The following is a 23,879-nucleotide window of genomic DNA, read 5'->3' on the forward strand; positions in this document are numbered from 1 at the left end:
AAAGTGGAAGATTAACACCCCACTGCAGCACACTGAAGAACCAGTACAACCTATTGACAGATCAGAGCATAAACACCTTTAGCAGGTTTGACAGGTCCCTATCCTGACCCCAGCCCTACACACTAAATCTTTACTCCCCTCTCCCCACCATCACCCAAAGAGAAGTAGTTAATACCTGGCCATCCGGGGGAACAACTCAAACATAGTATCCAGGACATTTCTGTAGCGTTTCTTCAATTTAAACAGCCTGAAAGGAGAAGCCAGGAGTTACCTACGCACTGCAACTTCCCTGGTGTTGTTGGAAATAGTTGAATAGAGTATCACAGTTCTCTGTACCTCCAGGGCAATGAACAGTAAGGTTTCCTGACACCAAACTCACAGGATCTGCTCTTGCTCAAGTGGTCTCCGCTCACCTAACAACGTCCCGCTGTCCCATCTGAATGTTTATGACACGTTCAACTAAGTGTTTACAGGATTGAGGAATCTCAAGGAGAAGTCTATGTCTTTTTACACAGCATGATGCATAAATAGCTATTTAAAAAAAAAAAAAAAAATCACAAGAACTTAAACTAGTCCTGTGTACAGGGTCAGGATTCACTACTCCTTTCCTCAGACACAAGCTTCTCTGTGTTTCCCACATGACCCAATAAAAATTGATGAAGAATACTACACTGTGCCTGCTAATTTAAGATTTGGCAACTCCACCAGCCTTCACAGAGAAACACAGCTGCCAAACACAGGCTTTGGCAGGGGAGCGACAGAGAAAACATTATTTTTTTCCCCCCTTGAGTGTCATAAAGTGTTCTTTAAATCCTCACTGAAGAGCTAAATTACATTAGCTTGTTTTTAACAAAATATTTTGCCTCAAAAGCCTTCCCCCTTTGGCTCTCAAAGTGTTCTGCGAAGGTGAATGTACCTCTAACAGCCTCGAAATGAGAGGGTTAATCAGACCCATCTTACTGAGCTGCAGAGAGGTTACAGGCCACAGTCTTGCTTAAAGTGTGAGATGCAGTTAGAGCAGGGATGTACTTCACCCTAGAAAGCAGCATCCTTTGAAAACTGTAATTTCTGGTAATTCAATGGAAATTATTAAACTGGCTCAGACTGTCTCACCCTGACAGAAGAGCTTTTCTCTGAACAGCATCCGACAATTTAGAGGAGGTGTAAGAACCCCACGAAGGCAGACACAGGATAATCTGTCCCCGGTAAATCCCTTGATCTCTATTAGAGATCAGCTTAAGCTCCAAAGCACGGGGTTTCATATCCCAGCCCAAGTTTTTGTTATCGTTCATTTTGATAACTCTGGCTAATCTCATTACCCCACGCAATTCCTGTTTGCCATGGTCACGTACCCACAGAGCAATCCTTGCCCTCTCCTGGTAAGGAGCTCGGTCCCCAATGGATTGATGGAAAATAAGCCTGGTTGTTTTCTTCCCCACCTGCTCTCTGTACCCCCTCCACAGCCTTCCCGTCTCACCTCAGCAGCTGAAGGGGTCGCAAGACCACGATGAAGTAGAATGGCTCCATGTTAAACGCCAGTGCCATGAGCCCCAGAAATGCAAACAGGGTGACTGAGAAGTCAAAGCTGGAAAGAAAAAAATAAAATAAAGTAAGAGCAATGATTTATCACTAGTGTTTCAGCAGAGAAGAGGTACTTGGTGCTGCTCCAGCCTAACAAGATGCACAAGGCCAGGAGCAGAACAATTATAATGGCCTGCTGATGGCCTTGTCTACAGACCTAAAAACTCGTCTCAGCAGTGGGTCTTTCTAACCCAACAATTTTCACCACCTGCCTCTCAAAAACATCAGTGTGCACTTACAGATTCCAGCCTGAGGACAGGTACTCAACAGGCCCCAGTCCAGTAGTCTTCAGGAGCAGCTCCACGCCATAGACTGTAAACCAAGATGACAGCCATGGTCAGAAATAAGCAGCATCACAAGGAGGGCTTATGCAGAGACTTGCCCTCAAAGATGTGCGGTGCTTTAAGTACAGGACTCCTGAACATAGGTTTAACAGACCCCCACCCATCCTCCTTATTCTTGGTGAGATGACAAAGAGACATTTTCCCTCCAAATTAACACATTTTCCTGTATTCAGACAGCTTTAAGAGTAATACAGCAGCTTTTGCAGAGAGTTGCACCAGAGGTAAGAGGCTCCCCAGACTGCAGTGGCGCAGGGAGCTGTGTAACAGTGCAGCAGCGTTGACATGGGTCTGTGTGGATGCTGCCAATCCCTGCCAGGCACAGCATTGTTCTAGATGGTGTCTGTACACTCATGGCTAAGTTTTAACTTCAAACAGAGTAATATTCCGGGAATAGAGCTGTCTGTTCCCCTCCCAGCTCCTTATGAAACAGCACAGCTCTGTTGGGAGGCATCAGCTTACTTGTGAGGAAGACTATGTAGCTCCACGGGACGTTTCTGGGGAAGAAATTCCCTCCTGCAAGACATAAGAAGACCTTTTTCTAGCCTTCCCTTTTTTCAGTCCCCTAGCTCAAGAAACAAGCCGCTATGTTTCCTACCTTGCAGCATGAAGGTTTCAACAAGAATCCAAATTCCATTCACAGCCACCACAGTATCTGGAAAACAAAGTAAAAACCCATAGCAAAACCACTCCTGGACCAGAGGACATCTATCTCCTAGGCTAACAAAAGAGTACAATATAGGACAAGTGGCAGGGTCATTGTCTCCAATTCAATGAACAAACTGAACTCGTAACTTGGGAGAGTCTTCTACCCTGACTTCTCCCAGGCCTTTAACAAATGCAGTACCTTTATCTTCAGAAGGAAACAAAACTAAAGCAAAGCAATGGTCTGAATCATGCTCAATCATTTTTAAGCATATCTATCTTCCATTCTGCCATGTTATTACATGCGTATTTCAGCTTCCTCCTAGTTCTGAAACAAGATCTCGAGAACAGTGCAGGACAAAGCCCTATCGTCTTGGATCTATCACTGCTCCCCAACATTCAAATCCTGAGAACTGAAGGTGCAGGACTTCTCCTTTTCACTCAGATGTCTTCACCCCACCCTCTCTAGCTTAGCATCCCAATTTACAAAAAAACTTCTCCAGCATTCACAAAAACCCCAATTTACTGGCTAGGAACAGATCGTTTAGAACATAGCAAGTAGCACCAGGAGTAAGCACTCTTTCTCCTCTAGAGAAGAGGAGCACAGCATCATTCTCGCAGGCAGTACAGTTGCCAAGCAATCTCTCCAGCAACAAGCATGCTTGTGCCTTCTCAAGTGCAAACAGAAGGTGGCTAACTGGCAAGGCAGTTCCTTACCCAGCTGCAAGATAAAAACCTCAAGGCTTGTGAAAGCCAGCCACCACCCTACCTAAACGCAACAAGCAGAGTCCTACAGAATCAGACCCACAGGCGCGTTACGAAGTAGGGAACCAAGGAGCCTCTCCAGAAGACTAGACACAGCGAGAGCTGAGAGTCCAGGCTGCCGCAGCGGTCGGTACAAGCACGCAGCTCCCTTCCTCTCTGCCAAAACTCCAAAATTTGTATGCGAGCCCTGGCTCAGACCAAAGACCAGGCCCCACCACGCCAAGTCCTTGCACGGGCTGGCAGACACAGCATACCAGACCCATGTGATCAAGGGAGCCTAGCAGAGAGACAGCTCGTTACTTCTACTTACACATGGTGTATTGGAACACGCGGGACTTCACAAGGATGTTGATGCCTGCATGGAGGAAAGCATGACAAAAATGTTGACACGATCCTCCGTACCTCACACACAGATTCCTCTGTCTTCTCCTTAGAGACATTTTTCATACCAATCCTCAGCACAGAAGCTAAACAGATTAGCAGATTATTAACTTTTACTTCTTGGGACCAAGTTCAACTTTCCTCTAGAATTTTAGCAGCAATGAACTCACTATCCTTAACCCCCGAGATGCCTTTTTTTCCCCCTCTGTGTACTAGTTCTGTGGTGTGGACAGGGGTAAATGCAACTGCTGAAGCACTGCCCATGTTTGGAACAACACATATGCTGTCAAAGAGTGTTGTGTGCACCATCAGAGGTATGTAGGGCTCCTATGGCAGCTGTGTGTTTGGAGCAAGATGGTGTTAACTGTTTCCCACTAGCATACGACACTAAAAAATAACTGCAGAGAAGTTCTTATTTCTGAACAGCTACATTCAGTCAGGAAATTTGGGACATGGGAGATAAATCACATTTGCAAGACAGATTACACTGATTGGTACTTCAAACTTCTTTCCCCTTCCCGAGCAGCTGCACTTGACCTGCACGAGTGCTGCAACCACATCCTGGGACTAAGAAGCCCAGCAGCTTTTGTGGAAACCCAAATCCCACCCTACAAGCACTGCTGTGAGTTGCTGCCTGGGATATGGAGAAACTCTACAAACTCTACTAGATTCAACAATCACAAATCCCCACCTAACTTCTGTGCTGAACAAGGAATACAGCCCTCCATGTCCTCAGGTTCTGGTTCACTACAGAGCTTCTGCCAAGAAGTCTCTTGTTTTAAGGAAGGCAGGGTTTGGGTCAGAGCACAAGGAATATTTACATTATAGAAATCTTCCTTGGAGGCTCTGAATACAAGGTTCTGGCCTTGGAGGCTCTGAATCCACAGAGAGTTGGTTAGTAGGCCTTCCCTCCCCTGTTTACCAGGGACATAAGAGAATGACCCTTCATATAGCTCTCTTTGTAAAGAAATGCTCTTCCTGTTAGTTGAACATGGGCTGTCACGAAAACACAGCCCGTTACCTTTAAAAATAAGGAATGCTGTCCGTGGAAGGTCATCAAACCAGTGCTCGCGATTTCGTTTCGCCTGGAAGCAGAAGAGCCATGATCAGAAGGAGTCAATGCTCCATCCATACAAAAATGTGCAGTGATGGAGACCCACCTTATCCCCATCACCTTCTTCTTTTAGATTGCCTTTGTTTCTTACCCACCTTCTCGTTAATCACTGGCCTCCTTTGCTCTCCCTCCCACATACACTTCCCCTCTTCTCCACCCAATAAATACTTACCTTCCATTTTAAGCCAACAACTTCATAGAAATTGTAAAAATCCTTTAGACTGCAAAACAGAAAGAAGTATCTCATCAGAGGCTTGGAGTTGATTAGATCCTTAATTGTCCTTGTCAGGCATCATCAGTAGAGAGTCCCTGGAAGTTATTAACTCCTTATTAGAACTGCAACCACAGTTGATATAACTCAACACTGACCTCTTCCCGGGCTGGCCAAAGGTTACAAGCAGAGCAGGCTGCAAAGCCTACCTTCTTCCTGCAACACCACAGCCCTTAGAGGAAACTCTGACTCTACTGAACTCCAGCATTTTACTACTGAGAGGAGAGACCTGAGGCTTAGATAGAAAACTCCAAGGAACAGAGATTGTACCACTCTTCATGAAGAAGTCTTGGACTGTCTTAATTACTCATACAGTCCTTTTCTAATGTCTTTGCACATTTTCTTTTCAAGGTGACAATGAAATGTGAAAAAGGACATGAAAGCAAAGAAACTCTTAAAACACAAGTGCCTGTCTAGGTGCTCGGGGTCAGGCCTGTAACAGCTTTTAGGTGTCTGAAAGTAAGGAAACTGAACTTCTCAGACTCTTACTGGTGTCATTAGGTGCCGAAATTTAAGCACTCATGTTTCTCCCTATGCCATTTTCAATACTTCTCTGCGGCACTTGACTTTCAGGAGAAGCATCAGCACCAGTTTCATGAGAGACTCACTCCGAGGCTGTCTGTGGCCAGAACAAAGGAAAAAGAAGAGAAGGTCTGCTCTAATTCCCTCTACTGCCATGCTGGCTGGAGTTAGCTGCACCCACCCACCAGAATGGTAATTCTCTGCCTCATAACACAGAGGATGACAGTCCTGAAAGCACCAGCAGAACCAGATTTTAATTAACAAAACCCTGGGGGACACAGCCAGCTGCTGGAAAAAAACAAAAACTTGTTAAGCTGCGAGGCTGCACTGTGTGAAGAAATGCTCCTTGCAGGCTCTAATACTGCTCCTCAATTTCTCGCTCCTCAGCTCTGGCAGGGGAGGTGGGAAACAGAGGCTGCCTGGCGCCTGCCAGCACAGCGCTGTATCCACAAGAGGGCACGCAGGAACTCCATCACCTCCGCAGACAAACCTCAGCTCTCAGGGTACCCACTCCTCCAAGCTCCCTGCTTCCCACACAAATCCTTTCCATCACATAACTCTATTCCCACATCCCAGACAAGTTTCCTTCCACAAACCCAGCCATCCTCTCTGAAGTCAGAGCCTAGCTTCAGAGAGTGAAGCAACCTCCCTGCTCTGGGTGCAGCAGTAAGACCCATCCTACCTGACTAAAGGAGTATTGCTTTGATTCAGTGCTTTGAAAGTGAGATATCGCTCTCTGGCACACATCCGAGGCTTGTAAAACCGCAACAGCCCTTCAAAGTGCTTGAAGGAAATTCCAGACGGCCTCTAGAAACAAGGGAATGTTGTCATAAGCAGCGACATCAGGCAGGAGCACACAGAGCCTCGCGTATTTAATTCTCACTCTGGATTTGTTTTAAGCAGGATTTCTACATTATGGTAAGATGCCATTAGAGCTAAGCCCCAGAAGGACCCTAAGCTATTACTTTAACGTACCGAGCTTATCCCAGAGCACAGAGATCAGAAAGCTCTCCTGGCAGTCGGTCCCTCCAGCAAACGCAGAGCTGTTCCCTGTTGCCCTAGCACGTGAAAATTGTCCAACCAGACACCCCAAGCGACAGTTCAACCGCTCTTCTTGGGAAATTAGTAGACAGCCTAACAGATCTCATTACCGGCACTTTTTTAAGACTATCAGCTATTCCTCAGGAACTGTTCCTATAATTAATATGCCCTAAACATGAATTAATCTACTAGAAGTGGGTTAGTTATTTTTGGGCCTTATTTCTCTTCCTGCTCCACAAGTTAAGCAAGAAATCAACCCTCTCCCCCAGTGCTCTGTCCCCGTAAAGAGTTGTTTGTAGGTGAATTACTTCTGTTTCTGCACCATTTACTCATGCAGTATCTAGCAACTATACTGCACCTTCACATGTATAACCCACCCCTCTCCTAAGTACTGGTGCTTGAGAAGCAAGTCCTCAAGTGACCCACACTGAATCAGAGAGAAATCAACGACTGCATGCTCTCCAGAACAAACTTCACTCATTGTATCGAGACACTTCCACAACCTCACATGGGGCTGAAATTCAGACTACTTTGCTTTTCTTCCAGAAACAGGTATAAACAAGTTACACAAATGACAAAACAGTAGCCCTTGGTGAGTATTACAGTCAACAGACATAAGTTGTCTTTCCTGGAACATGGTCTTTAAACACTCCAGACCACTGGTGTTCTTAGAACATTGCTGACCTCCCCTCCTGCCGCACCCCGGGCTGCTCTCAGCCTCCCTGCAGTGCCCCGTACCTGTTTGGTGATCAGCAAGCGGTAGGCATGCTGCATGGCTGTGCGCTTGTGCAGCAGCAGGGACTTAAACTTCCTCTTCTCGATGTCATTGAAAGTGTCGAACACAACAGCGAGAAGCTGCAGAGAGAAGACAGGAGAGATCCTTGTACACTGCAGCTACCTGAGCCAGTGCTTCTCGAACAGGAGAGGCATTGCCTGCAGGAGGGATTTACTAAGGGCCACACTGACTGAGGCAGAATGGAGTCAGTGAGGGCCCGCTGGCCACAAGTGATCCCACAAAAGGATCACCAAGCACACTGCACACACACTGATCTACTTTTTGGAAGAGGTCCAGATGTTTCTGGCTTCCTAACACTCACTAGTGGTTTTAAGAGCTAAGGCTAAAACCTCACACATGCCAACAGAAAACAGTATCAACAGGTTTGTCAAAATGCCCTGATCTCTTCCTGGAAAGTGGGTTTCGAGGGCTGCTTTCCTGACTTGCCCTTCCACGGGAGCTTTGGCAAACACGTCAAAACTAACCCTCCATCTAGGACAACAGCAGGGAAATCCAAGCCCGCTACAAGCATCCAATCACTCACCTTGGGTTGCGGAATTCCTCAGCTCCTTTGACAACCCCTTTTCCATCACTCACATCCTCACCTGAGTTGGTCTTGGCCCTGCCCTAGATGCTGCAAGCAGCAGAGCCAGCACAGCAGCCATGCTCTCACAGTGCAGTTATCAGCACACTTCAAGTCCTGCCATGCTTAGTAATTCCATCCCCTTCAAACTGATTTACAAAGTATTTCAGGCAAGCCCAGATAATAAAATGCCATTTTATGATAAATAATTAAGACAGAAAAGGACAGTAAATTTCATTCAACCGAGTATGTCACTCCAAGCATGATATTAATGTGGAAGAAGTTGAAAGATACTTGTATCATTCTGTTTTCTGTGATTTAGTTCAACTCCTTGTGGTTAAACGTTAAAAGACTCCTATGTGTAGCAAAGCTGCCACTTCTAGAAGTATTCTGCCAAAGGGTCTCAGATTATTACAGAGCACTCTTGGGAATGGGGAAGACTCTGCTGGGCAATGAGCTCCAAAGTCAGGCAGAGAGAAGTCAAGTGCTTCAACAAGAGACTCACCAAGTTCATGATGAAGTACAGCTCAATGGAGAGATACACTATGAAGAAGACACAGGACCAGGGGTTCCGGGCATAAGATGGCATCATCACATCAGGGAAACTGCATCCGAAGAACACACAAGTTTAAACACCAAATAGCTCATGCCACACTTCCCACTACAAAGGCAAGGACACCGGGGGGGTGTGTGTGGGGGGGGTCTGTGTGTAAACCCACATCCAAAGATCTGCTCATTTCTGCAAAACGTGGTTGCTCATGACACAGCAGTCTGCGCCTAGCAATGAGCAGCAAGAGCGTGAAGGCATGGTGAAAAAAAATACATATGAAAATCACAGTCCTTGCACATCCTGAAAACCAAACAGGCAAAGGGGATTTGTAACGTGGCCAGGGGTCGTGCTTTAATACTTAGCGACAACAGCAATACAGCCTTGGTGTGAGTGTTACAAGCTAAGATTTATTCCATCCTTTGCTAATTTCCTAATCCTCAGAGCTCTCCCTGACAGCAGATCAATATTTACCCACTGCTGTTATCCCCCTTTCCTAGCAGATAGGCGAACCGAAGCACGGGAATAGGAAGTTACTTCACAACAGCAAACTGCTGGCTGACAAAGGGGCACAAATAGAAACTTTCCCTTCTTGGACCGTGGCCTAATACAGCTGTTTCCCCCCTTATTGCCCTCACAGAGGAAAAGGGTCACATTTGGAGACAGAGCATTTCTGCAAATAAACTCTTAGCTCTGCTAGACTTCTTTGGGGACAAAGGGAAAGACTGAGCCAGAAAACCAGGAACTTACTTTGAAGTGGTCAAAAGCACGAAGAGATTCACGAGGCTGTTCTCTAAGGTATTGAAGTACTGAAAGAAAAAACTCCCATGACACAATGCACGCAGAATTTCGTAGTGACATTTCATTCAAAAAACAACCAACCAACCCTCCCACCCACTTGAACACTGATGCCTCCCCTAGGGGAAGGGTACTTCAGTATTCGTCCTTTTTAAAGGTCCCTGAGAGATGGCACGTGAAGAGTTAAAACAATTAAAAGCTCATCTACACATTTGTGTAGTGGTTACTCCCAGCAAGCTATAGACTCAGCAGCAGCAGGAACTAGTGGCTGCTAGACTCTGACAGCCACACGCTGAGGTGGCCGAGCTTTCACAGCGGCAGGTGGCTCGTTTCACTGAATTAAGACACCAAGAACAAGGAACAACTCCGTGAATGTTCCTTTTGGGACATCCTGTCTTTGAGGAAGTTCTCTGCACTGTCTTCCTTCCCAGCAGGGGGTAAAAACCAGGGTAACACTGCCAAGCAGCCCCCGACCAGCTAGCATCTGGCCTCCCAGGCCACCACGCAGGAATAAGCTATTTCTACACAATAATGTTTGATTCTTAAGCACGTCAAAATTGGACTCAAGCTTCAGTTGAAAGAATCAGTGATACTCACCGGATCCGAGTGGTTTGGAGAAAACAAGTAAAAACCTAGAGAAGCAGTAGAGAAAGAGGAGAAGAAAGGGGGAAAGAACAAACAAAAATAAAGTCTGTTTAATGTCAAGCAGCAGAGTAGTGAGTCTCTGTTCCCAAAGACAAGGTCACACACTAAGAGTAAGCCCTCTCCGATACCAGGAAGAGGAGAGTATCTGGAAGGCCTTCTCCATACAGGTTTGCCAAAACATGTCATTGGCATTTCACCGACCCTTTTGGAAAACAAACTTTCTGGGGATGGTTTGAGTATAGGACTGTAGCTGGTACACCACAGACACATGCATGGTGGGAACGTGGGCTAAACGTCAAGATTGAGGAATAGTTGATGGAAACCACAAACACACACACCACAGACTATCCTCTGGAAAAGGTCAAAAGGACCTTTCTCTCAAAATCAAATATCCAGCCTCTAGATTTTTTTTTGGATCTTTAATTCTGCCTTCCAGATGACTGTGGATGAAACGGGATAAATGGAAGATCCTGGCAGGACTCTGCTGATCAGCTTTATATTCATCCAGGCTGTTTGTGTTGCTTTTAGACAATAACTGGTTAAGAGCATCACCTCACCTTCCATAAATAGAACTCACCCAGGATGGCAAAAATCACCATGAAGAAAAGCAGGAGGAGAAGAATGTCAATAAATGGTGGGAGGGACTGGAAGATCTGTCGCAGATTTCTGAAAAATAAGAAAACATTAATAAACAAACTTGCATGTTTTCTCCTCCAGGTTGGCAGGGAAAAAAACCCACCACCGCACCGTACTTGAGAACTTTCTTCCCACTCCCTCCAAGGATTAAAAGTGGAAAGTTAGGTAAATTAAGATCGTTCCCAAGCTACATATCTGCCCTTTGCAGTGAGCTCTCAGGTACTGCAAACAATACTAATGTCACTCTGTCAGTTTTGCTTATCCAGACTATAGACTAGCTCTGCGATTCATTGTTCAGTTTATAGGTGAACCCAGGAGCCAGAAACAATCCAGCCACGTTCACGTGTTGCGCTCTCTCAGGCAGCTTATACAGCTGAGGACAGTACACACCAGCACTGTGTACCACGAGCACATCCAAAGCTACCACCTGTGAAACTTCCCTACACAGGCAAGACATTAGGTACGCTGCAGTCGCAATTACAAAAGATCTCTGGGATCTGAAATGCCCGTGAAAGACACTCATTTTCCTGAGATGCCTGCAGGATCAGAGTGCTTCTCCTCCACCCCAGTCCCAGGCATGCCAGCAGAAAGCCCAGCCAGCTGAGCACTCGCCTTCTGACGGCACCGCAGTAACGGCAGTCCACCAAGAAGATGCAGCGCAGAGCTCTCGTTATCCGGACGTGTGAGGTTTGGCGCACCAACACCACGATGGCCTCTATGAACTGTACAAACAGCACGCAAGTCTGCAAAAAACAAGGGCTCTAATGAGAGGCACAGCTGCAGTCTCCTTTGGGGAACGACAAAGTTCTCACTGACCACCCATTTATTTGGACACTTTAAGGCCGGGAGGTGCCTCCGAGAGCTCAGAGATCTCACATGAATCATTTGGCAGCTGGGACACATGGCTAAGTCATCCCTGCTACAACACAGGCCAATATTTAATCCAGTTCTTCAGTTCCCTAACATGCTGAAGGAGAAACACTGACAGTCAGACAACTTACCTTCACCATAGTCCTTTTGTGCCTGATAAAGGTTTGGAAGCCCAGCCACCTCATCTTCATCGAGAGTTCAAAGACCACCACAATTAACGCAAACAGCTCCAGGGTTGCATGGACCTGTGACAACACAGCAAAGCTTAAACCGGTGCTTCTGATCACAAACAGAGGCCACACTTCTGCACTTGCTTTTTCAAGAAGCACGTGATTTTGGCAACGGTCTGAGCACAGCTCTGTGACATGCAGGAAAACCCAAGGCCACTCTTTAAGCTAGCACAGCACTCTCTTTTTCAAAGTTTCTATATTGCTTTGTGCTTTTATTAAAGCCCGTAGGATTCTCCTCTATTCAGTAACAGCCCAGAACTTCCTGGAAATCCACATCCCTTTTGGACATCAACAACACACCAAAAAAACTTATTGATACATTTGAAACAAAAGGGCAAGACACCAGCAACATGAGCAAAAACCTTTTAAAAAAGTTTGAGACTGCAATTTTTTGAGAGAAATGCAGGAAGAAAAGCTGTTGGGCAGAGAGAATTTACATAGAGAAGGGTTTTCTCTTGAAATAGATGTTCTGGACAACCACAGACAGGGTCCTGATCAAGCTCTGGAAGACAACGCAGCTTTTGGCAGTGCTGATGGACCCCTTCTCTGTTGGAAGATGCAAAACGCACCACAAAGACAACAACAGGATTTTCCTACAACCTCAGCTTTAGTCACGGCTCAAAACCCAAACTGAGATATGTAACCCTGACTCATTTTGAGGAACACTTTGACCCCCAAGGTTGTCACGGCTGTTCTACACCCTTGGCATGCTCCTAGGGTGCCAGTAACAGCTCCAAAAGCAGATGTAGATTCTCCCACCAGCAACAGCAGCTCCTAGCACTGTGCCTGGCAGGGGTACCTCATGAAGTGGCTGTGAACTGACAACAGTACACACCAGTTTGGGTATCCCTTCTCTCAACCTGCTTTTTGCGAAGGTTAGACGTAAAACTTCAAGTCCCTCAACCACAGGCACCCTCACAACACCGGGAGGAGAGGACAGAAGGTTTAGCAGCCTGTCCTAGGCTGCGATCTGTTTGTGTTCTAGGAACCAGTGGTGCTGCTGGGGTAACGGCACCAACCCTGATGATGACTTTAAAAGCACACAGATTCTTGAGTTACCTCAAGAAAAAAGCAAAACCCACACACTTCTTTAAGAGTTACAAAATTTCAGAACTGTACAAATTGATAATACGAAATAAGTGTCACTTTCATTGTGGTCTATGCACATCAGATGAAAAAAGGATGTTTTGCTGGTTGACAGATCTGCTGTCAACCAATTTACAGAACAAGCCGGGTGTTTTGTTCCTGCTACTGCTACCTTCTTCCTCTACGTTTAGCCTCCTTTTTCCTCTTCCCTATCCATGCAATAGGCAGACGTTGTCATTTTGCCCCCAAGTACTTACAAAGATGCCAAGTCGGAGCATAGGAACAGCTGGCGCCTCGCAGAGAGACAGCAGCAGGAGAAGCAGTGCTGTGCTCAGCTCCATTAGGTAGAAAAGGTGATTGTGTGCAAAGAGGTAGGCAGCAAGTGCTTTGGCATTTTTGGGGTGAGTGAAGAACTTATCATTATTTTCTCCTTCCTAAGACAGCAGGAATAAAGAAGAGAACAGCATTAGTGACTCTCAGTACCGTAATAGAGTTTTCCACATGAAGAACGCAGACTTTTATGAGGATTAGATATAATTCCCAACAGACTATTCCCACTTTACAGCCTGACATTGATCTGTTTATTGAGGAATGAACTCTACACACACGGGACATCTCCTTCTGTTCATAAGCATATTTTAGTAATGAAACTCTTTAATATCCACAAACTCCTGCTTCAGAAACCCTTGAGCCTTTTCAAAATGAGGAAGAGTGCCGAAAGAGTTTACAAAAGTAGGCAAATAAACTTTAGTCAACATCCCGACATAAATACAGCACTTCATTTATTTGCAACCACTTCCACATGTTTACAGGCTTCTTTGATTAAACTTCTGCAGGACAGAACACAAAACCACACAGATAAGCTCCAGGGCACTGGGCTGACAGTTGCTCCTCCTTATCTTGGCCTTGCAAAATGTCTGGGAGAAAACACTGGAGCACACGCAGTGTTTTCTGCTTCAGGAATGTGAGAAGGCAGACTCCATGAAAAATTAACAAGGCTCTATGCTGATTTGTCATTCCCTCTTAACTAGAAAGCTTAATTAACATTAAAAGGTCAGATACTCCATCTTAACAGTTCGCCACAACTGATTTTTAAACAGCTACATCATTACTATTTTTTACCTCTAGGACAAAACTTAGTTTGGGGAGAATTTAGAGGTTTTTCATGCAGAACCACTCAACAGTTGCTTCTTTTTCTCGAGTCAATGGTTTAAGCGAGGGAGCTTTAGTCACTCACAGGAAACTTGCTGCCTCTTGGAAACCATTGTAAGACGTAATTTTTCCATAGCTGGGACACTCAGATGCACAAGAAGTTGTTTGTTTTTTTTTTTTTAAATTAACAACTTTCCAGGTAAGCAATTACTGTAAGGACAGTATCACTATCAAAGCGGAATAACTGTGATTGCAAATAGATAACGAGGTCAGGAAACAGGATCTCCTCTAGGAAGTGAAGCATTCTCGAGACTAATTCAGAAGAGGGTTTCAAACGTTTCTCATTTACTCATCTCACAGACAAGCTCGCTTTCTGTTTAAGAACAGACACACACACACACTGCCGGGTCAGCGAGCCAGATTGCGAGGAGGACAAAACCCAGCAGCCAGCTCCATCAAACAGAACCCCCCCACTCCAAGAGAGCGCTGGCTTAGATCAGCAGGGCATTCTTATTCATGCCTGACAAAACACACTTGCAGAATGAAAAATAGTCTAAATTCCGCCTCTTGGTAGCCAAGCAATTCAAAACGTTGCTGGACAGCAAAGTCCTCTTATTCAGATAAGCCACTCTTGCCTGCAGCTACTGGTTCGAATAAACAATCTGCATGCTCTTTAAGTTATGTCTACTTCATTTCAAGGACATTGTCATTATGACCGTTGGTCAAGGCAGCAGCAAGAATAATCTGCATCTGAAGGGCCCAGCCTGCTGTGTACATTACCATCAGACACTGCAGCAACTCAATGACCCTTTGCAGAGCATCTCCAATAATCACGAGTTTAAACAAAAGCCTGGGAGGAGCTGGAGCTACCATTATATTGTCAGTGCTGCTCTAGCATATGATGAAGCTGAAGTACTACTAAGGTCCAAACCTAGCTGGTTTTAAAATGTCAGAGAAGCAATACTTCTCAGTTCTGTGGGGTAGGAACAAATGGTTTCAATCACTTTGCAGTGACCGAAGAAAAAACCTAACTGGGTCCAAAGCATCTCAAGCTGCAACACAGAGCCGTGGAAAGGGAATGAAGAGAAGGAGGAAGGAAGGGAACTAACAACAAATTCAGACTGGCCAGCTCTGGGAGAAGCTCAGTTTTGGTACCTAATTCATCACACCAGACTGTACGGCGATCTTAAAAATATTATACCTTTGTTGAAGTAATGAAGATGTTTCCTGAAACTGGAGCATGGGTGGGGTTGCTTTGTTTGTTTCTTTTTAAATAGGATAAATTTAACTCCTGGGCTGATCCTCATCTCAGCATGCTTTCTTCCTGTAGAAATCAAGACCTCTACCTTCTCTTGTGTCTGACATGACCTGCAGGGCTTGACTGATGCTAAACAAACACCCCAGGGCCACCCACCAAATCTGTGGCAAGGCAGGATTGGGACCTGCAGTTCCAGAACATGAGATGTCTCCAGGAGAGTGCTGACCATCCACCCTGGAGTGACTGAAGAGATAAAACCACGATCTATGACAAGTTACAGAAATCTCCGCAGTAAGGTGGCAAAACTGAACATGTGCTGAATCTCTCAACTACTACAGTCCTTGGCACTGGGAGAGATGGCAGAGGATGGGTAGCTTGTTCAGTTGCTCCCAAAGAACTTGCCAGAGGCCATCTGAAGGCACTTCCAGCATCTCCCCACTCTTCAAGCAGATTCCTTTGCAAAACACCATTTTTTTAACCTCAAAACTGAAGCTCTTTGTTTCTTACAATCAAGCACTACCACAGTTTCAGAAGTCCATTTTTCACACAACACAGCACGGCAGGGCTCACCTGGAGGTAGATTGCTGCCTCTTGGTAGTTCATTTCCCAGTTGTGTCGGGCAGAGCTTTGCTGTGCACAGCAGTCCCCCGCAGCAGGGCTGGATGCATCATTAATAACGTCATAGCTACCTCCATCTGCATCAGTACAATAAGAGAAAAATTGATTTACAATTAAGCGAGCTGAGATTGATCAGGAGGCATGCAAACAAGCCAGGCACTGGGACCAGAGACAAGCATGAAGAGGTGGCAGAGTCCTCAGGAAACTGGCAGCTTGTACACAGACAAATTGACTCTTCCCATGTAGGAGCTTTTAAGAAACACACTCAAACTCAGCTCTTCAACACGGGAACGCTCCCAAAAGATCATCAAAAGAGACAGCATCCTATTTAATACAATAAGCAGGTCTCCTGGCACAGGAGCTGTCATGTTTGTAGCACACTATCAGCAGTCATAAACTATAAACAAGCAGCTAACAGCTAGAAGTCTCCAAGGATGTCCAACCCTCAGAATAAAAGTGGGCTTCCTAAGGGAACACTGCCTTTTCGTATTTAATGGTAGGAGAGACCACAGAAGAATGGAGTAGAGGACTACCACGGGCAAGGGAAACCAGTCTGAGTGTAGGAGCTGTATAGTGCACTAATAGCAGCAGCCGGTATTTTTAGTAGAAAGCCTCCTTTTTCAGAGCTCTGCAGAGTCATTGCATTGTTTAATGCATCTTTGCAACATTCTTCTGTGCAAGTAAGTACCAATAGACCTCTGATGAAAACAAACAGCAAGATTAATTCTCTGTTCATATCCCATAGATTGACTTTGAAACTTCTAAGAGCGTGTCTGTCTCATCAGTAAAGCACTATAAAACACTGAACATTTGCACCAGATTTCATAACTAAAAATTTCATTAAAAAAATAGAAATTCTATTGCAAAAAGCAACTCCCAAGCACAGCTACACATTCACAGTGCCCTTCCCATGGGAGAGCTACACAGGGCATGTATATAAACTCCAGCACACTTGCCATTTTTTGCATTCTACAGCCTCAGTGCTATGAAGACACATGAAAAACATGCACGAAGACAATTATTGTTCAAAAAGGGAATGTCACTTGGTTTCTTCTGGGACTGGGATTTTTATTTTGCACCTTTGACAAAGAATACTGAGCAGAGACCTCCTAGAAGCGAGACCTGCTTCGGGCCACACATGAAACCTGTGGTGGAGCTGTCCACACACTCAGTTCTCCAGAGTTTCAACCATTACCCAAAGCACATGGTTGCTCTTGCTCTCAGTAGAGACTTCCCTCCTCCACTGCCTCATGTTCCCAAAGAGGGTACCTGTAAAATTGATCTTGCCAGTGCAAAGCTGCTGATTTCCCCCTTTTTATGAGCACAGAAGCTGCGATGTGGTAGCTTGTTCTCTCTGTCTTAGGAGAAGTTATCAGAGAGTGGGAAAAAATTACAATGAGGTTCTTTTTCTCTCTCATGACAGCATGCTGGAGATTTGCTGCATCTCTTTGCTATGACAAAATAATCCTAATTGAATTACTGATTCAGCCTTTCTAGAACACCCTCAGGAGTGGGGAGAGAGTCCACGCCAAAAACTGCACCCACCGAGAGAAACGGCAGCACGTGCTCCTGACAGAGGCAGAAACCCCCTCACCACAGCTGCCTTTTCCACCCTCAAATCCAACTAAGATAACATTTATCTGGGATTTGTGCAGACTTTCCAGACTGCATACTCAGATTGCTGAGAATCCTGCAGCATTTAAGCCTATTTCTCTTCCTTGCTTCCCCCATACCCTTAAAATACCACTCAAAATCTGGAGGAATGTTTGAATGAGGCTGATTCCACCCCCAAATCCCTTTTACATCTTGAATGAGCACAGTTCTTGAAAAAAATGAATGATACAAATCTTATTTATCCACAGAACTGGATGGCAGCCTTCTGGCTTTGTTCGCCTTTTAACTAAAAGATGACAAAAACATGCAAAAATCAGCAGCTTTACACTGTGAGCTCTAAGAAGTTCTTAAATGTTATTATTTATGAAGCTTTTATTGTGTATGTGTTTCAGAGAGACAGACTCCCTCAAACTGCAGCCTGATAGCAAACACCTTTACGCATTTACTGCTTAACGGAGTTGCAGGAAGGAGCACATCTTCATCAGAAGCTGGACTTGCTGCTGAAGATGCTTACTGCCCAGAAGACAAGTATTTTCCAGTCCTCATTCCCACCCTAACAGATCATTTGCTGCCGGGCGAAGCACGCTGCAGTCCTATCCCGCCTGCCTTCCCCTCCATGGGGCACTAAGCTGGGTCAGAGCAGAGGCAGAGCACAAAGCGGCCTCCAGCCCCCAGCCTCAAAGACCTCAAGCGTTACCACAGACAGGCACAGAGCTATCAAACACCCCCAAACTTCGCTGAGGCACACAAGCGACTGGTACATGGCAGCAGAGAGTGCCATCTCTTCCCACCACACATAACCGCGACACCCAGAGCTATATGTGCCATCCACGATGTGACCTGGACAGCTCTACAGCATGTCACCCACAGCTCCTTCGTTATCTGGTGGCTGGGGCAAGGCTGCAGGACGCCTTGCTCAAACCAGCAATGACTGTGAAGGCGCTACCAGCAGCTGGAGTTTGAGCCCTTTCCATAACCCACCATCAAAACACAGCAAGCGTTCAGAGAAAATCCGAGTGTTGTTCATCTCACACAGTTCAGGGGATACTGAAAAAGCACAGAATCAACCCCTTGGCTGCACTAGCTCTTTTGGGGCAGAGGGACATATTAAGCAGGTTGCTTACAACATTACCATGTTATTGGAGCGTTACAGTACATACAAAATTTAAGAACATCAAAACACGCTCTGGTCAAATCAGCCAAGCTTTGTAGCATTAAACAAAACACTGTACCCTGGCCCAAAGATGCCAAAACTACCTTTAACCCTGAAGTAGTTCTTTCACAAAGACCAACCTCTCTTTGAAAAGGATCAACAGTAGGAAAAGATACACCACGATACAAACCCAGGACTTCTTTCTGCATTTCACACGGGGGACTCGCAGCTGAAACAGAAGAGATGTCCCAGGGAGATCAAGGTTGCGAATACAAAACCGCACTCAAAGATGCAAATCAGAAACAAAAAAATAACTCTAGAAACCACGATGTTTTCCTCCTGTCTAAACCAGACGTCATCTTTCTAGGCACAGACAACAGAAAACGTACTGGTGAAGTGTTCTGGTGGGGAGCTGCATTTTGTGGATCAGCTCCTTCCCCATCAGGTACCAGAAGGCTGATCTAGCATCCCTGAGGCAACGGCATCATCTGGGTAATAAATAATAATAAAAATAATAATAAATTTGAAAAGCAACCCTCTGACTGTTTGTTTGGCAGCCCTCCAGCTAGCTAATTTCCTCAGCTGCTCCCATGATAACAATGACACAGACTAATGCAACCTCCGCTCCGCTCGGCTCGTGCTGCAGCACATCCCCGACGGCGGTTACCATCAGTATGGAGCTCAACGAGATAGGAGGATCTCTCCACAGGACTCCCGCAATCCTCCAAGTAGATGGCAGCCGGCTCCCTCCACCGCATGGCAGCCGCCGCGTCGGGCAGCGGGCACGCTTGTGTTTGGGCTTGGGGAGAGGGAGACAAGTCAGAGCTGAAGTTCCTCCCTCCCTCCCTCCCTCCCCACCGAAAGCTGATCCTCAATTTCGCAGCTTCCTCAAGGGAAAGCCACGCACAAAAGATTTTCCTCTGCTCTCTGCAGAACTAAACGTTTTCTCCCCTCCCCTCTGAGGAAGGTGGCTCAGACTTCAGCTAAATCATTTCCCCATCACTGTCTTAGTGGCAGGATGTTTCTAAGTGCAAGTTGTTGGAAGGCTTAGCTGTGGGACAAAGAGCTTTTAAGCGTGAAGCTTTGTTTCACCACCACACTCCTGTGCCATGCTCTCTTATTTTGGCATAGAGCAGAATCTGCTCACCAGCAAACATGAACAACTGACTGGAAAGGAGTCAAAGTGCTGACTAGTCACAGCAAGGAGTCTTCTCCCCCTCCCAGCAAAAAAAGAAAATAGATATTTGTGAAGTTCCCGGTGCAAGGGGCGTGACAGAGTAAACGAACTGAGCTGCTCACAGATGGCAAAGCTTCCTTCCACACTTGTGTAACGTATCCCAGACGTTCCCTGAAAAGGGAGAAAGGGAGGGGGAAAAAAAGAAAAGAGAAAAAAAAGCAAAAGCAAAACCAGCTGGCTGCTTACACAAGGCATCCGGAACGACACTGCCGGGACTCCAACGTTTCCATTCAGTGCAGCAGAGCATGCTCCTGTGTAAATAGTTTCCATATGTCATCATTACAATAAAAAACAAAAAAAGAAAGAAAGAAAAGGAGCATAAACTTTCCAGAGCCCAAACCTCTCCTGTTGCAAAACAAATTCCCTGCTTAGGGGAAGGAAAAGCTCTGCATTGGCTGAGAGAGCAAACAAACCCCTCTCATTCCGAGGAGCTCACGTGGCCATGGGGGATCTCGAGGGCAGAGCCGAGAGGGGAATATGGGACAGAAAACATTCACAGGAACCAGGGATAAACCACCCTTCCCAGCCAGGCTATCATATGTCAAACTGAAGTAAATTCATTGTTTGATCTTTGGTATCTGCATTTGTTTTAATAAATAATAATTGTTTTTAAAATCCAACAAACCAGTAACCTCCTATAAATGCAAAGAGTCATAAACAAACTCTACAGGGTAGCTCTTACATTTGCCTCAGAGCTCCCCCAGTCTGGCTCTCATTAGCCTGTTTGCCAGATGTTCTGCTTTCTAGATAGCACACACTTGTTATGGCGTTACGCTGAAACACACTGAGACGCCTCTAATGAGCTCCTCGACTGCCTCCAGAGCCGTGTGCCTTTACCGGACTTACCAGGGCTTTCTCCTAAAAGGCTGAGGAAGGTCTTGATGGAGTTGCTAGTTGCCATCCTGTCCAGATGATGCTATTTCAGCAAGTATACCCGTGATGACAGAACTCTGCAAACCATGTGGAAGGCAGGGCAAGAGACATAATTCAGCAAAAATATTCTTACAGTTAAATCTGTCGTTCATACTGTTTACATGTCACGTGTGCAGTCAATGTAAGACAGCAATATGTAAGTTACTCATCTAATGAGTTGCGTGTGCAAGTAATATTTCTCTTGATAGGCGAAAGAAGAAACACCAAGGACACAGGACTCTGGAGACAGGACACATCTTCATCCACATTGCCTTACAAGGTCCCTGCAAGTGGATTCACCAAATAGAGAGAAAAGTAAGCAAGGTGTTACCTTCCCACAGTCGGGAAAGGTCAAGCTGTCCAGAGCAGCTCCAGTAACTGTCTCAGACAACTGGAGATGTACCAGCTGATAAAACACTCCTCAGTGCACCAGCCATCGGGCCACAGAGGAGGAGGACAGGGAAAGAGAAGGCTAAACTGTCAGTTAACCATCAGATTCCTTCTTAATTAAATATAATCTGGTACCAACTGAGTCCTTTCTTTCCTTCTTGCAACCTTGTTTGTAAGAATGCTGTCTTGCATTTCCCCCTACCCTTATAGTCATTATTTCTTCTTTGGAACAAGGTGTGAACCCTGTCAGGGAACACACCAGCTACGTTTTTTCATGGGAGCAGTGTCTTTATCGGGGCTGGACACACTTCCAGGAGTGCCTGATGTCCAAGGCAAATGCGACTTCCTGGAGCTGAGCAAACCTGTTACAAGTTTGCTGCAAGAGTCCACCCAGACGTGCACCCTGACCTTCCCAGCCGAGGGGCTCCCTGGCACGCTCTAACCCCTTCGCAAGCGGGGACAAGGGTACAAAGCAGTCCGTGATTCACTCTGCTGCAGCCCCTCATCGCAGTGACTGCTGCACCATTTAACTGGAGCCATTCCTCTTCAGGCTTTGCATTCTTCGCTGCCACACCTCCCTTCCTTATACCATCCATCTTGACTGTATTCATATCCAATTACCCAAACTCAGCCAGTCACAGAGCTCAAGCTCTCAGTTAAACCTAACCAGGCATCCAGCAGCACTGAACATGTGCCCATGGGAGAAGGCAGATCCCTGAAGCATCAGAGCTGCCCGTGGGGTTCCTGGACCTCCTGACCTCACATACAAGACCTGTCCCAGTGCAGGACCCGCATGCTGGCTAAAGCTGCGGGCTCCCTTGGTGACTCTGCTCCCTCAGGCTGCACTGAGGATGAACAAAGCTGCAGGAGGAGGACAGCATTTTATCTGTCAAAGACAACCTGAAGTGCTCCTCTCTCCCAGAAAGCCCTCATCAACTGAACTGCATGAAGCACCCAATACAGAAGATGCAACTCCATGAAAAAAAAAAAAAGAGACAAAGTAGGTGGCTACCCTTCCCCACCACAAGCTGTACAAGCACCTTCAGTCCCAAAGCCAAGATTTTAGCACTACTACAACACAATCCAGGCACAGCCCAGAAGCAGCTCCAGCCAGGCAACAGCAGCATCCTGAAGTGTCAAGTATGTTGGAGTTGTACCAGCACCAACGATGGCATCTTCCCTTCCAAGTGCTTACATGCCATGTAGCTTCACCTCCAGAGGATTTATCTTCTCTCCCCGCTCCAATGCAGTTGATAAGAAACGGCTCCTTTTCTTTTCAAGTGCTGAGCCATGAACACGTGTGCATTTGTCTCTTCAAGGCCAGACTCACCTACCCGGGAGACAAAAAGCTGGAAGCCGCCTGGAACGCACAGCTGGTTTGGCACTCGGCCACACATCTCGGAGGTGAGAGAGGCAGAGTGAAATCACTGCCTTCAGTGCCTGACTGCCAGTTCAGCGCCGTGCCAACAGGAGCATCGCAGGACTGATCTCTGCAGCCCAAAATATCCTAGCGTCGTCCTGTTTTCAGGGGATGTCATGGGAAGGAATTTAACAGCCGTGAGGAAGTCTAAACAATTTACTGTCAGTTTGTTGCTTAGGAAAAACAGGGCATCTCCAACAGAGCGCAGTGCCAAGCCCTTCTGTTTCAAGAGAAATAATATACTCCTGAATATTTCAAGTCAGCGTAACGGAGTCATGGTCTTCCTTAGAGACGACGGCACAGCAGAAACATATGCAAGGGCCTGAGGGCTCTTTGTCTTACTGTATTCTCACAGCACTTGCTTGCTGTGAAGCTCAACAAATAAAGTCACTTCATCTTCCTATTTAACACAGAAAAGTTTTAATAAAATATGGATGTTGCCACTTCCCGTCAGTGGTACAAGGCGACTGAAGTCCTCGCCTTTATTCGAGAATCCAGCTAGCTCCTACGCATCAACAGGAGCTCACTCCACTCTATCATCCACCACGCTGCAGGGAGCTGAATCCACATGAAGGACGAGCAGATGTCCCTCAGCATGGTAAGTCACTTTTTATATATTATTGCCTCTTATCAATTGTGCTGCCTATCTTCTTATATTGAAGACAACTTAAGCCCTGCATTGTTTAATTAGAGGATCACTGTATCCTTGCTAACATCTGCACCGCACACATGTACAAACCCTGATGCACAAGCTAAAGACAACGACAGAAGAGCTAAAGCATGGTAGGAAATTGCTTTGTCTCAGCAGAAGCCGTGCCTCCAGCTAGCTCTTGCTCTGAGTGGGTCACAGCCAGTATTTAGTTAACCATTTGCTCTGCGGCTCGCTAGCTGTTCAAAACAGGGGACAAGCTATAACAATTCACTTGGACATTCACTTCCTGCACCTCCCTGCTGGGGACAAAAAGAGACATTTGTAAGAAAAGAGAAAAAAAAAAGGCTTCTAAGAAAATAAGGATGAGGATAATTTTCCTTATCTACACCAGCCAAGATCGGTGGTTGGAAATCCTCATCTGTGCAGTTCACTGCCTCATCTTTTCAGGGCACCTGTTCAGCTTTGATCTCAACCCTAAGTCACTCTGGGACTTGATTTTTTTCTCTTGGGAAGTTTTGACCAGAAAATGTTTGATCACGGGACAATTTTCTCTCCTGGATATGTGGCAGCAAGAGGCAGAGGGACAGATCCCTCCCCTTTGGGATGTTTGGGATCCACAATTAGGTTAGCAGGATGCTTCAG

At 46.0% G+C, this 23,879-nt stretch overlaps 1 protein-coding gene across 1 annotated transcript in view; it reads right to left on the reverse strand.

Moving 5' to 3' along the window:
• TPCN1 (two pore segment channel 1) overlaps positions 1-23,879 on the reverse strand; it is a 47,427-nt gene that overhangs the window by 10,457 nt on the left and 13,091 nt on the right. The window contains exons 2-19 of the mRNA XM_068412410.1: positions 15,812-15,936; positions 13,089-13,265; positions 11,647-11,760; positions 11,258-11,388; positions 10,587-10,675; positions 9,962-9,996; positions 9,317-9,375; positions 8,525-8,624; positions 7,400-7,516; positions 6,303-6,427; positions 5,000-5,048; positions 4,735-4,798; positions 3,643-3,687; positions 2,521-2,577; positions 2,385-2,438; positions 1,821-1,893; positions 1,478-1,585; positions 176-247 (exon numbers count right to left, since the gene is read on the reverse strand). Of these exons, the coding sequence (XP_068268511.1) occupies positions 176-247; positions 1,478-1,585; positions 1,821-1,893; positions 2,385-2,438; positions 2,521-2,577; positions 3,643-3,687; positions 4,735-4,798; positions 5,000-5,048; positions 6,303-6,427; positions 7,400-7,516; positions 8,525-8,624; positions 9,317-9,375; positions 9,962-9,996; positions 10,587-10,675; positions 11,258-11,388; positions 11,647-11,760; positions 13,089-13,265; positions 15,812-15,936 (1,594 nt within the window). The remainder of the gene's footprint in view (positions 1-175; positions 248-1,477; positions 1,586-1,820; positions 1,894-2,384; positions 2,439-2,520; positions 2,578-3,642; positions 3,688-4,734; positions 4,799-4,999; positions 5,049-6,302; positions 6,428-7,399; positions 7,517-8,524; positions 8,625-9,316; positions 9,376-9,961; positions 9,997-10,586; positions 10,676-11,257; positions 11,389-11,646; positions 11,761-13,088; positions 13,266-15,811; positions 15,937-23,879) is intronic.

The sequence above is a fragment of the Nyctibius grandis genome, chromosome 14, assembly GCF_013368605.1.
Source record: "Nyctibius grandis isolate bNycGra1 chromosome 14, bNycGra1.pri, whole genome shotgun sequence".
In the NCBI taxonomy this organism is placed as follows: Eukaryota; Metazoa; Chordata; class Aves; order Nyctibiiformes; family Nyctibiidae; genus Nyctibius; species Nyctibius grandis.